General features: G+C 35.1%; 1 protein-coding gene across 1 annotated transcript; it reads left to right on the top strand.

Annotated features, from left to right (window-relative positions):
- Positions 1-11,422: 11,422 nt before the first annotated feature.
- On the top strand, positions 11,423-14,367 carry LOC126701135 (receptor-like protein 7). The gene is made up of 2 exons (XM_050399264.1): positions 11,423-12,374; positions 12,464-14,367. The coding sequence occupies exons 1-2, from the start codon at positions 11,423-11,425 to the stop codon at positions 14,365-14,367; spliced, it is 2,856 nt and encodes a 951-aa protein (XP_050255221.1).
- Positions 14,368-14,782: the final 415 nt, after the last annotated feature.

The raw sequence follows: 14,782 nt of genomic DNA, 5'->3' as shown, positions 1-14,782 counted from the left end.
TGGGCTCTCAATGTTTTGGATGTCAAGGGTATGGACACTTGAAATCTGAATGTCCAACCTATTTGAAGTCTATGGGTAAGGCTATGGCTGTAACCCTTAGTGACGGTGAAGTTTCTGATCATGATTCTGATTGTGATGAGGATGGAAACTTCATTGCTTTCACTGCTACTGCTGTAGTTGATGAGAGCATATCTATTGAAGAGAACCCTTCTGATGGGGAACTCTCTAAAGATGCAGATCTTCAAGAGGCCTATAACAAACTTTGCAAAGTTGCTGCAAAGGATGCTATGAATGTTGAACGTGGCCTAAAGAAAATTGAATCTCTTGAGCTTGAAAAGAAAAATTTGCTTGTTAAATTGTTTGATGCTAATGATCTTTTGAACAATGTGAAAACTGAAAACATGCTTTTGCTTGATAAAATTAAATCTTTAGAACTTGATTTATCTGTTGCTAGATCTGCTAGTTCTAAACTTAATCAAATGCTGAGTGTTCAAAAGTCATCCTCTGACAAAACTGGTTTAGGTTATGTTGATAGCATCTGTGTGTCCGCTCCCCTTTCCACTAAGTTTGTTCATTCATCTTCTTCTTCTGAACCTTCAGTGAGTGATATAGTGAGTGAAACTGTCAAACCCCCTGTGAGTGAGGTTACTAAACCCTTAGAAGGTTCATCATCTAGGAAGATTAGGGTTGATCTGAAAGAATCTAAGCCTAAGAAGCCTACCCTATCTAAGGACAAGACACATGATAAACCTGCATGGGTTTGTCATTTTTGTGGAAAGACTGGACACATACGTCCAAATTGCTACAAGCTGCAAGCTACAAAGAGAGCAAACAAACCAAAAGTACCTGTGCCTCAAGCACTTGATCCTATGGTACTTATTGGTGATTTGGTAAAGGCTTTAAACCTTTATTCCAATCTTGGAGTTGGTAATCATTCTCATGTGAATAAGAACTCCAATGCTCGTGGTGCATCTAAAAAGTTTTGGATGCAAAAGACTCGACCTAACTGAGTCTTTCTGACATGGTTCTTGTGCTTCATTGCTCTACCTTTTGTGACCATTGTTCTTTGGTTTTGTTTTTTTTTTTTGTTGTCTCTAGGATTTGCATAGCATAACATTCATGCATTTCATTCTAGGTGTTTTTATTTTTAAATAAAAAAAAAGGGAAAAAGGAAGCACATTTTGTTTTTGCACTATTCTTCTTGGTTTTTAAGAACAAGGTTGGTCAATTTATTTTCACATAACATGTCTTTTGTACCTTATTTAGCTTTGATGAGCTTATTTATTGCACTCTACTAGTTGAAGATTTGTAGTGCATGTTGTGTGGGAAAGATGTGTATGGTTTTTGATTACTATGTCTTAATCTTGAAGTCACTTGTTTTTAAATGCTAGACTTGAACTTATAGAGAAAGGCATAAATAACCATCTCACCACTGTTCACTAGCCAATCATGAACACCTTAGTGCATATCATAAGATTTTGTGCTCGAGAAAGTGTAGCATATGCACAAAAAGAACATAAGGTGAAGCCTCGGTAAAAGTGTTTAATTCTTAAAATCTAATTGGTGTGTACTATTAGGCTTGATGCCAAACTCACATAAACTTAAAATTGGAATGTATATTATGAGGCATAAATACAAGAAACTTACATGATTGCAAGCTTATGATCTAGGAGATGTGGGAGTTATATGAAGTAACTCTTTAGGTGATAGTCTCTTTTAAATTCTTTGTGATGAATTTTGTAGACTTTGTGATTGATTACTATTCACATATCACCTCACATGTATCTCATGTCTTTGCTAGTCGCACACACTACACGAGTTACTCTTTGCTAAACATTGTACATGTTATTGTGTGTGTTTAAGGTCTAACCAACCAAATTTTTACAATTACTTTGAATTATATGCAAACTAAATTTGTTGCTTAAAAATTTGTGGAGAATGCAAATTTTTTTTTGGGAATATTGGGCTTAAAATTCTTGTTTGGAAAATCATATCATCTCATACTCATGCATTTTTGGTCTTAAATTTTAATGCTTTGAGTCAAATCAACTTGTTTGTCAAAAATTGTGTTTTTCCTGAAAAATATGGTGAGCCTCTGCCTGATTCGATCGGTTCATTCTGCTTTTCGACCGATCGAAATTCTTAAAATTTTAAAATTTTTGAGAGAGGGAGTCTCTGTCTGTTTCGACCGGTCGAGATTCATTTTCGACCGATCGAAACTCGTGTATCTGGTTTTTTAAAAGGCAGAATTGGACTTTTTCAAAGTCACTGTTCAAACTTTTTCTTTTCTTTCTCTCTCTCCGCGTTGGCTCTTGGCTCCACCATCAAAATTTTGTCGTTTTCCTTCAAGATTTTTGCAAGGTTTTTGTCCTTAGAAGCCGGTAAGACCCTTTTGCCCTTCTTTTTCAAGTTTCTTTCTTGTTTTCATGCATTTTTCATGCATTTTCATGGGTATTTTCGGCATCTTCAAAATTATTGGGGTTTTTGATGATTCAAGCCAATTCTTGTGTAATTGATCAATAGGTTTTTGTGCCATGATGTTATATTGATGTTCCCTATAGTTTAATTTGATCAATTTTGTGGTTTTTGAAAAATTGGAAATTCTAGGGTTTTGAATTTGATCCGAATTGGGGATTTTGTCAAATTGGCTTAAATTGATGAAATTGGCTTCTCCAATTGATGTAATTGGTCATTATTTTTGTTATTATATCATGTGTAATGATCAATTCGTCAATTTTTTAAAATTGATCAAGTGGTTTCTATATTTTGGGGTTTTTTGTGTTAAAAACCTTTATGTGCAAGCCAATTTTGTAATTTGAATTTTTTTGACTTAATTCACTGCATTAACACATGCATAATGACATTTAAACTTGTTCATGCATCATATAGATTTTGATTCTATTTTTTGTTTTTGTGCTAACTTACAGTCTGCCCTTGGTTTTGGTTTTGTGGTTTTTGTTCTTTCGCTCTGTGTTTTGATCCTTATCTTAGCACCATGCCTAGGAAAACTAGAGCTCATAGGACCACTTCCACTTCCTCTGAGTCTCCACCTAGAGTAGAGCTATTTAAGAATGATAAGTGTAGAGAAGCCTATGACACCTTGAACTGTAGGCGTAAGATCTGGTCTGAGTGAGCTGTTGTGTTAGATGCGCTTAATCCGGCCATTAGGGCCAATTTTGAGTCTAGGGGTTGGTTGCCTCTCGTAGCGATAGATCATCCACCTCCGACCGCCCTGATTAGAGAGTTCTACTCAAATCTCTCTTGCCACGTCTATGATTCCAACACCCTTGTTAGGAGTTGGATACGAGGTGTAGAGTTCACCATTACCCCTCGGGTGGTGGCTGAGGCTCTTGGGGTGCCGGTTGTTTGGGATGCTGACTATCCCTATGATGAGTCACCCTTTTTAGATGTTGTCATGTCTTACATCACTGGTTCATCTATCCAGTGGGGTTTTGATCCTCGGATCACGTCCGTTGAGCTTACCGAGACTGCCTATCTCTTCTTTAGGATTGCGTGTCATTCCTTATGGCCTATCTCTCACTTCCACACCATCCCTTTAGAGCGATGTGTGTTTTTGTACGCCTTTGCTTCTGGAGCGTCTATCAGTTTTCCTCACTTGTTCCTTCGTTCTTTGAACGAGGTTCATAGGAGTTCTGCCGTAGAGCATGCGCTAATTCATCCTATTTTCATTCATAGGATTCTGCTCTATTTAGGTCTAGATGGTTTTCCGTCAGGTGAGCTTGTTCATGTGATAGCTCCCATAGGTGCCACCTTTCTTCGTCAGAGGGCTGCTCAGTTGAGAGTTCCTCCTTCTCGTCCAAGAGGTGCGTCATCTAGTAGTGTTCCCCCTCCTCCCTCTTCTACAGGTACAGCTGCTACTGAGACTTCAAGTGCTGCTGCTGATGCTGATGCTGCTGTTCCTTCACCGACTGCTACGGATGATTCAGACATTCGTCGCACGTTGGATCATGTCTTGACCGTTCAGGCGGCTCAAGGACAGATTTTGGTGGATGTGCTTGATGAGATCCGTGCCTTGCGTGCGGAGTTGGCGCAGTTTAGACCACCTCCCTTTTGATGATGGATATCTTGTTTGCCCTTTGGCATTCCGTCACAAAAAGGGGGAGTACTTGTAGAGTTTTTGCTTTCAAGGGGAGACTTTTTGATTTTGGTTGGAGCTTGTGGAGTTTTAGATTGTATCTAGGTGTTTCACTGTGTACTTAACATTTTTAGCTCTTACCTTGTTTTTGATGGGATATTCATGTTAGGGGGAGTTTTATGTTTTTGTTGGTACTTTATTTGTTTCTTGTTTCAAACTGCTTATTGATTTATATTTATGAGTTATTCATTGATATATGTCTTTATTTGTGTGTTGTTTGAAATCAAGAAGTTATTTTGTTTACTTGTATTTTTTCCACACATGCGGTTATGCATTTTGTTTAGTGTTTCAGGAAATATACATGTTGATTCAATTGAGCTGCTATCTACACTTGCAATTGATGGATAGTAGTTAGGATTGAATTTTTGTTTATGAGCATTATTTTATAAAGGGCTTTTCATTTTGTAAACTTTGAGCTTATAAGTTGTGTTTTGTCACGGATTGCCAAAGGGGGAGTTTGTTAGGTTCTAAAGTTTAGGACTTTATGTATTTAGAACTCTAATTTGTATTGTTGGCAAACCATGATCAAAACAATGTGTTTAGAAGTGTTTAAAGCTAGCTCAAAGTTGTAAGTCAATGTAAAGTTGGAATCGAGTGTAAAGCAGAAAGCACTGTGGCTTTCGGCCTGGCTCGATCGATTGAAGCTTAGGCTCGACCGATCGAAGCTCGGGCAGATTGCTTTTCTGCAGAATTTTCCAACTCAGCCCTAGTTGTTTTAAAACGTTTTTAGGGTTTCTTATTTGTCCTAAGTATAAAAGGCAAACCCTAGCCACGTTTTAGTGTTGCTCATATTGCGGTTTGTGTAAATCTCTTGTGAGATCTAGAGGAGTTTTCCTTTACACAAACTTAGGGTTTTCAAGGAGGAGATATTCTCTACACCTTGATGATCAAAACAGTTGCTGCCATTAAAGCTTAAAGAATACACAAGCGGGGGTGCTTGTAGCTGGTGGGAATCCAAAGAAAGAAGGAGTCCGTGGATTCGGAGCTTGCACGTGGTTATGTCAGTAAGTTCTACTGATTGGTAGCATTAGGAAGTCGAGCGGGGGTGCTTGTAAGTCCTTTTGTATTAACTTCGATTCTTTCTGATAGTGGATTCAAGTTTACCTTGAGGATAGCTAGGTCAAATCCTCCCTAGGTTTTTACCGGTTTGGTTTCCTGGGTGATCATATCGTGTGTTATTTATTTTCCGCTGCTTTGCATGATTTGATCTTTATTATTGTGATAACCTAGACTTGTTTAATTGGACTAAGTAACAACTTGGCTAATTACCTAGGTTTAATCAATTGTTTAAGGGGTCTAAAAACTGTCAACCTTACATCACATTTTCTATACTGTCATATCACCAATTAAAATAATATATAGAGATAGAAGGCAAAACGACAGAGAAGAGACGGAGAGTGAGTGAGAAGTTAATAAAAAATGGAATTTAAGTTTACAAACATGAACAATAATTTCTAATAGTACCATCTTATTGTAGTTAGATTGCAAATTATTTACAAATAGCAATCTAGGTTGCTTGGTTCTTTTTTTTGTGGGGGGGGGGGGGGGGGTGCGTTTCATGATTAAAGTAGCAATTTCGGAGGTGAGGTTAAAATATTGTGATTATTTTGCAAATTTCTGTGCACTAGGGTGCTACATTTAATAGGTATCATAACTTAGGAATATCCTTAATTAATTAGGCATAAAATGGATTAGTCATAACTGACCAGTTACACTTAATAGGTTTCTCAAAAAAAAAAAAAAAAAAAAAGTTACACTTAATAAAGCAATGGTTGGTGACAACTCTAATAGAATGGAAAGATAAAAATGGACTCACTAAAAACACATGTACACTCAAGTGTCCACACACGTACGCCAACGTTTTTTGTAGTGCACACACATTTAACGACGTGTCTCGCCAAATGAACTCCACTACCATTAACAAAAATAGTTGTGGGGTCGAAAAGTTTATCATTATAAAGAAGTAACTTTTGAATATGCTGGAGTTCCTCAAGGATCTAAAACAATAAGATTAAAATGAATAAAATTACATCTCCTAATAGTTTATGTTTTAAAAAAAAATTGATAATTTAACATGACATTAGAACATAAGATCATAAATTTAATCCCATGTTACCACCTCACCTCCCATTTAAATTTCATACAAAATTTTAGTATTCCTATAATCCCTATAAAATTTATCTGGTCCACAGTCCACAAAATGAATGTGGTTGCAGCCTTTGTCCATTACTAAAATAAAGAACATGAGAAAAGATATTAAAGAAATTGAGCAGAAATGTAGAGGTAAATATTATTTCACTGAGGTATTTAGGAGTGCCCTTATCTTATCTTTTTCAAGGCCAATGATCTACTACTAGTTTCAGCACAATGAAAGTGTTTTGCTTTTTGTTGTCAATTCAAATGATTTTTTTCCCCTCATTCCACTTAACTTCTTGGAAAGCTGAAAGACGCGTGGAACTGTTTGATCCGACTGGAAACTTGGTACGTGGAAAATGAATTTCTCTACTTTAATAAAGGATCTTTTTTAAAATGTGTAATATTTCGTTGTTGCAGACCATACGTTTGAAAATTCGGTACCTGCGAAGCATTTTCTCATTTCCTTTTACATTTTTTAATTGTAAAAAAGAAAAAAATGTACACTAAATTATTATTCATATTGCAATGTAAAACGAATCATTCAAAATCTTTTAGATGCTTTCTTACCAACTGCAACCAGGGACTACTATTTCCATTTCAACTCATCTTTCTTTTCTTCTTATCTCCTTGTAAAGATATTCGCAACCTTTTGCTTTTGCTCATATAATAGCTTTCCCTACCAACAAAAAGCAATCATTTAACAAATCAAAGACGGCAAAAATGACCCATTACCATCAATTTTGGAAATAATTTGCCCAGAAACACTGTTTCTGAACTATATAGCAATGTACCACTTTTTCTGGTACTCGAGTTTGGTGAGCTCGAGTACCATGTTTTTTTAATCCACTGTCGCCCCATATTCAAGGAGCCCTATAGTGGCGTTTTTAAGCCCTATAGTGACGTTTTCGGGCCCTATAGCGGCGTTTTTAAGCCCCCATACCAGGTTAAGGGGCCCTATAGTGACGTTTTCGGGCCCTATAGCGGCGTTTTCCTGCAAAATTTTTTTTATAAGTTCCCATAACAGGTTCAAGGGGCCCTATAGTGGCGTTTTTAAGCCCTATAGTGACCTTTTTGGGCCCTATAGCGGCGTTTTCCTGCAAAAAATTTTTATAAGTCCCATAACAGGTTCAAGGGGCCCTATAGTGGCGTTTTTAAGCCCTATAGTGACGTTTTCGGGCCCTATAGTGGCGTTTTTTTTTTTTGAGAAGATGTTTGACCAATGAAAAGATGGTACTTGAGCTCACCAAGCTCGAGTACCAGAAAAAGTGGTACATTGCTATATAGTTCAGAAACAGTGTTTCTGGACAAATTATTTCCAAAATTGATGGTAATGGGCCATTTTTACCAATCAAAGACTAAAAAAAAGGATTCCCACTTACTTAAAGGTAAAGACTTTATAGTCTGAATGCAAATTTCGGCATTTCACCAAATAAGCGCTTACTTTTAGGCCCATAAAATTTAGGCCCACTTTACTTTTTAGTTAATTGCCCAAAAATTTAGGTACACTTTTTCCATGACTCTTTTTTAGTTACGATTTCTCATTCTAAGCTTATTATTATTATTATTTTTATTTAAGGAACTCTAGGCTTATAACTTATAAAGACCACATTGCTCCTTCTTCTTCTTCTTCTTCTTTTTTTTTTCTTTTTTTTTTTTTTTTTTTAGCATTATCTCATAAATTTATTGTAAACATAATAAACTCATAAATTTAAGGGGACGATATCCTCTAGTTTTTTGGAAAAATTATTGTATATTCTCGGAGTACCATAAATGTGTACTCTCCTATTTCACATGAATGGTGAGTCCCACCATAAATTTAATTAGTGGGATCTACATTTATGTGAGAGAGGAGAGTATGCATTTTTGGTACTCCGGAAGTACACAATAATTTCCCATGTTTTCAGTATATTTTTACAATTTTTTCTTTTCTTTTTAATTTAATAAAACTACTGTTATTATTATTATTATTATTATATATATATATATATATTTTTTTTTTTAAATTTAGGCCCAAATTACATTTTGCTCAAAAATTTTCCTTCCTTTTTTTTTTTTTTTTTTTTTTTAATGTCACAATTCCTCTTTCATATATTTATGAAGACCACATTTCTTTTATTGCATTTGAACCTACAAAAGATATTGTATACATAATTTAATTTTTGTTTTTAGTAGTATCTGTAACCATTAAGCATGGACCTTCAACAGTAGATTGGAAATTTAATTTCTGTGAACTTTCTATGTGATACGTTCAAGATGTGCATGCCCATTGGCCATTGTCTTGGCATAACATGTCAAGAATTGATGTTCTGTGATATATTGGCTAGATGTGATGACGTCTATATATATCTATACTATTAATAAGATGATCTCTTGTTTCGTCTTTAATTTTCGGCGTATTAAAATACCCTCACACAAATTCTTAACTTTCTAAAATTCCCCTATATTTTAGTTAAATAATTTTAAATTTAAAAAACAAACCGATTAAAAGAGTAATTTACTATTTTTAAAAAAGTTCCTAAGTTTTAGACTTTCAAACTTTATCAACTCTCACTAACAAAAATATCCTAAAAATTAGGACACTATTTCTATCTTACTTTTAAACATTATTTCACTAAACACAAAATAAAAAATAAAAAAGAGTCTCATTGCCACACGCAAAGCACGTGTGATGAGTTTAGGATGTGTATTGATGGGAAGACGAGGTTATTTGGTTTGCTTGTGTAACAGTGGCATTGTTGAGGTTATATTCATTATATAGTTTCTATAGGTGACTAAGAGCATTCATATACAAGTTTTTATAAATGTATTTATTTTACAACTCAAAAGCCTTTTTTCTATTATCTATTTTACCAATTCTCTTAAGAATACACCTTACATTACATTTTCTATATTGCCATACCACCTATTAAAATAATATATAGAGAGAGAAGAGGCAATTTCGAGAGAGAGAGAGAGAGAGAAAGAGAGAGAGATAAGTTAATAAAAAATGGAATTTAAGTTTACAAACATGAACAATAATTTCTAAAATTACCACCTTACTGTAGCTAAATTGCAAATGTTTTTACAAATAGCAATTTGGGTAATGCTTGGTTTTTGGGGAGTTTGATGGTTAAAGTTGGAGGGGGGGGGGGGGGGGGGGGGAGGTGAGGTTTACACTACCAATGCTAATTCTCTAATGCTCTAAGGTGAGGTCCATGATTAAAATTGCAATGTAACACGAATCACTTAGAACCTTTTAGATGCTCTATTTGCATGTGTTGACTTGACTCATTTCCTTTTTTCATAAACTTCCTTGTCAAGTACACAGTTACATAAACAACTGCGTGGATACTATTCAACGTTAGTTGTTGCTAGCACATGGAACTCGAGCCTCTTAGGCTCGAGTTTCTTCATTGAACTTGAGTCTATTGAGACTCGAAACACTAATTTCCTTTATAGTTTCGGAAACCTGCCAACTAATGAAATTGTTAATAAAATGGTGTAAATAACAAAAATAATCCTTTCTTACCAACTAGTAAATACCATTTCCATTTCAACTCATCTTTCTTTCCTTCTTATCTCCTTGTTAATATATTCACAACCTTTTGCTCATAGATTATAATAGCTTTTTCCCTACCAACAAAGAACAATCATCTAACAAATCAAAAAAAAGAAAAAAAAAAAAAAAGAGGACTCCCACTTACCAAAAGGTAAAGACTTTAGAGAGGAGAAAAAGAAAATGTTGCGAGTTCGTAATCAAACTTTATAGTATGAATGCAAATTTCGGCCTTCCACCAAATACACGTTTACTTTTTAGGCCCACCAAATTTCGGCCCACTTTTTACTCAATTACCCAAAAATTAAGGTACAACTTTTCCATGCCTTTTTTTTGGGTCACGATTCCTCATTCTGGGCATATTATTTTTTTATTAGAGGAACTCCGGGCTTATAATTTATCAAGACCAAGTTCCTTATTTTAATTTTATTTTTTATTTTTTTTATATAGCATTATCTCATAAATTTATGGTAAACATAATAAACTCATAGATCTAAGAGGACAGTATCCTCTAGTTTTCAGTATTTAAAAAAAAAAAAAATTCTGTTCTTAATATAATAAAACTAGTGTTATTATTATTATTATTTTTAATTTAGGCCCACTTTACATTTGAACCTATGAAAGAAATTGTATAAAATGTCACAATTCCTCTTTTATATATTTATCAAGACCATATTTCTTTTATTGCATTTGAAACTATGAAAGAAATTGTATAAATAATTTAATTTTTGTTTTTAGCAGTATCTGTAACCATTAAACCTGTACCTTCAACAATAGATGGCAAATTTAATTTCTGTCAACTTTCTATGTGATACGTTTGAGATGTGCATGCCCATTGGTCATTGCCCTGACATAACAAGAATTGAAGCTATTTAGCCACACTACTACAATAATTTTAAATGTAACAACCTAAAGTAGCAATTTGCTAAAATTTTTTAGCAATAGCAACCCAGATGTTGCTTCAATTTTGGTAATTGGGGAGTAAAATAACTTATTTGGGGTTTTGCCCAGCTTAATGCTAATGCTCTAAGGTGAGGCCCATGATTTATAGCTTTTCGTAAATTTAAACTAATGAATGATTTTTGAAAATACCATTTCAATTTTAGTGAATGAGAATATTTTATCAAATTCAATTCTATGATCAAGACCATGGTTGAATAATAAATTTGCAATATTGTAGTAGTTTTCATAACTCAAGGACTTAGAATGTCTTAAAAAAGGAAAATTGAAAGAAAGGTAGAAGACTTTTTTTTTTTTAGCAAAAAAAGGTAAAGGACTTTGACTGACTTGGCAGCATATATACATATATAAATATATGTTCATCAATTCCATTCCCATCCCACCTTCCCTTACTGATAAGTGATAACATCAGAAATATTTTTGTCCAGCTTTCTTATTATAGGCTATAGGGTATCAAATGGGGTGTTTAACTTGGAAGTATCAAGTCTTGTGTCTACTTTCCTTGCTCTTCTTGCATTCTCCAGCGTCTTTTTCTTCTTTCTTGTCTTCAAACTCACAATGCTCTGCTCTACTCCAATTTAATAACTCTCTCTCTCCATAGTTCCGATTCTGTTCCTGGATCTGTTGATGATTTTATGAGTGTCCAATTATGTGATACATCTTATCCAAAGACAGCCTCTTGGAAGGAGGATAAGCATTGTTGTAGTTGGGATGGGGTTCAGTGTGACAAAAACACAGGCCATGTGATTGGCCTTGACCTAAGTTGTAGTTGGCTATTTGGCTCCATTGATTCCAACAGTACCCTCTTCCTTCTTCGTCATCTCAGGACCTTGAACCTCGCTGGAAATTTCTTCCATTCCTCTCTGCTTTCATCTGAATTTGTCCAGTTTAAGAGTTTGACTCATCTTAACCTTTCTTATTCCTACTTTGCTGGCCAAATCCCGTCTGAAATCTCCCAGTTGTCTTCACTGGTTTCGCTCGATCTTTCTTACAACAATTTCATATCAATTGAAACACCAATATGGAATAACCTAACTTTGTTAAGGGACCTTCATCTGGATTACACGGATATGTCCTCAATTAGACCTAAATCTTTGATGAACCTATCTTCTTCTTTGACAACTCTTAGTCTCCATGAGTGTTACTTGCAGGGAAAACTCGAAAATAGCATCCTACTCCTTCCGAGTTTACAAACCCTTAATCTAGGGTCTAATCCGTTTCTTAATGTTTCTCTTCCAAAGTCTAATTGGAGTAGTACTTCCCTGAAGTACTTAGATCTCTCTAGGATAAGGTTTTCAGGAGAAATACCTGATTTTATTGGCAATCTAAAGTACTTGAAGTATTTATATCTATATCTTTGCAATTTTTCAGGGCCAATTCCAACATCGCTTGGAAACCTCACTCAAATTACTGATCTAGCTCTATCATATAATAATTTTACTGGGTCAATTCCAACAACACTTGGGAACCTCACACAACTTACTCTTTTGGATCTATCAGTAAACAAGTTTTCTGGAGTGATTCCAGCATGTCTTGGGAACCTTACAAAACTTACTTCTTTGCAACTGTCATCTAATAATTTCAATGGTGAGATTTAATTGCCCTTATGTATTTTAGGTGTTTTTGGCAAATGCATGAAACTAACAATTTTCAATTATTGGGGAATATTTTAACAGGTTTGTTGCCGTCCTCACTATTGAACTTGCCAAATCTCTCCACATTATTCCTTTATAATAATCAACTTGTTAGTCCCCTTCCTAATCACGTAAGTGGTTTGAATCTAACTGAGCTCTCTTTAAGTTCAAATTTCCTAAATGGAACATTGCCATCTTGGTTGTTTAGTTTGCCATCTTTGGTGTTTTTAGACATCTCTAGTAATCAATTCATTGGCGAGATTGGTGAATTCAAGTCCAATTCATTGGAGGAGCTTGACTTGGGCTATAATAAGCTACAGGGTTCTATACCTAGGTCAATATCTAGACTTGTGAACCTTAATTCTCTATTTCTCTCATCAAATAACTTGAGTATTATGTTGGACCTTGAAATATTTTCAAAGTTCAAAAATCTCGAGAAACTTGATTTATCAAATAACTTAGTTAGCATCAACAATAATGTCACCTATACCCTGCCTTATCTTAAGTTGCTCAACTTGTCTTCTTCCAACATTAATGAATTCCCAATTTTCTTAAGAGCAGCAACAAATTTAGAATACTTAGACCTTTCCAATAACAGCATTTATGGTCAAGCTCCAAGATGGTTGGGGGATATGGGAAGAGATTCATTACATTTTCTTGATCTTTCTCACAACTTGCTTCAAGGACCATTTCCCACTCTAAATTTTCTTAGGGTGCGTTGTATCTTTGTCTCCAATAACAAATTAACTGGAGAAATCCCTTCCTTAATTTGCAATGCAAGTTCCCTTGGAGTTCTAGATTTATCTCATAACAACTTAAGTGGAACGGTTCCTAAGTGTTTGGTACACTCTAATGTCCTCAAAGTGTTGGATTTGCGAATGAATAGCCTTCATGGTACCATCCCTGCTACATTTTCCATGGAAAACAATTTTAGGACTATCAACCTTAATGGCAATCAATTGGAAGGGCCATTGCCACGATCTTTGGCAAATTGTACAAACTTGAAAGTTCTAGATCTTGGAAACAATAAGATAAATGGAGTCTTCCCTTATTGGTTGGGAAGTCTTCAGAACTCGCAAGTTCTTGTCATACGATCAAATAGATTTCAAGGTCATATAGGCAATCCTAAAACCAAATTTCCTTTTCCAAATTTGCGAATCATAGACATCTCTAACAATCAATTTAATGGTCCTTTGCCAAGAAAATATTTCGAATATTTGAAAGCCATGATAAGTATGAATGAAAGTGACATTGCATTGAAATATATAGGAGGTTCATATTATAAGGATTCAATGAATGTCATGATCAAAGGGCAGGATACTAAGTTGGTGAGAATCCTAACGGTCATAACAAGTGTCGATTTTTCAAACAATAGATTCACAGGGGAGATGCCAAAGATAATTGGAAGCTTTAAATCACTCAAGGGGCTCAACTTTTCTCACAATTACCTTACAGGTTATATTCCCCCATCGTTTGGAAATTTGACTAATCTTGAATGGTTGGATCTTTCTTTCAACAAGCTCGGTAGGGAGATTCCCAATCAATTGGTAGATCTATTGTGGCTTGAAGTTTTAAGGCTATCACATAACCAACTTATAGGACACATACCTTCAGGAAAGCAGTTCAATACATTCAACAATGATTCGTACACCGAAAACCTGGGATTATGCGGATTTCCGTTGTCAAGAACATGCAACAACCATGAGTCAAAGCAACCACCGCCATCGACCTTGCAAGAAGAAGACAATTTAGAGCCCGAAAATGGGTTTGGTTGGCAAGCTGTATTGATAGGTTATGGATGTGGAGTGATATTTGGAACATTAATGGGATATCTTATGTTTAAAATTGGAAAACCAAAGTGGATTGTGAGGATGGTCAAACTAGAGCAACATATCATGCACAGGAGGCTGAAGAATAATATCCACAGGCATGGTGGAAGAAAATAACAAGTCAAAAAAATTTGTGGGTAGATTTGTTAGAGCTTTTTAAGAAAGTTTCAAAGGCATGTTGTAATGTTTTGTAATTCGTGGAAATCACTTCAATTTCATGAAAAGGTTGGGAGTCCAAGTAGAATGCACTTGTTGTGGGTTTTTTCATTTCTAGATCATGGAATTTTTTCAATTATGTGGGAAATTACGGTCATGCTGGAATCTGATTCCAATGGCAAAGAAGAAAGAAAGCTCTCCTCGAACTCCTTCCATGTGTCAGAATTGGGATAAAGATGAAGCTTCCCTTTCAACTTGCCATCTTCATCATCCTTATTTACTCTCATCTTCTTCATTTTTCAAACGATGGAGATAGCACATAATGGTGATTTAGAAGAATATCACCCTTCTTTCATGGTCCCCAAAGACACATGAC

Source organism: Quercus robur, chromosome 9 (genome assembly GCF_932294415.1).
Source record: "Quercus robur chromosome 9, dhQueRobu3.1, whole genome shotgun sequence".
In the NCBI taxonomy this organism is placed as follows: domain Eukaryota; kingdom Viridiplantae; phylum Streptophyta; class Magnoliopsida; order Fagales; family Fagaceae; genus Quercus; species Quercus robur.
Note: the sequence above shows the minus strand (reverse complement) of the source record. Positions and strands in the feature narration are given on the sequence as shown.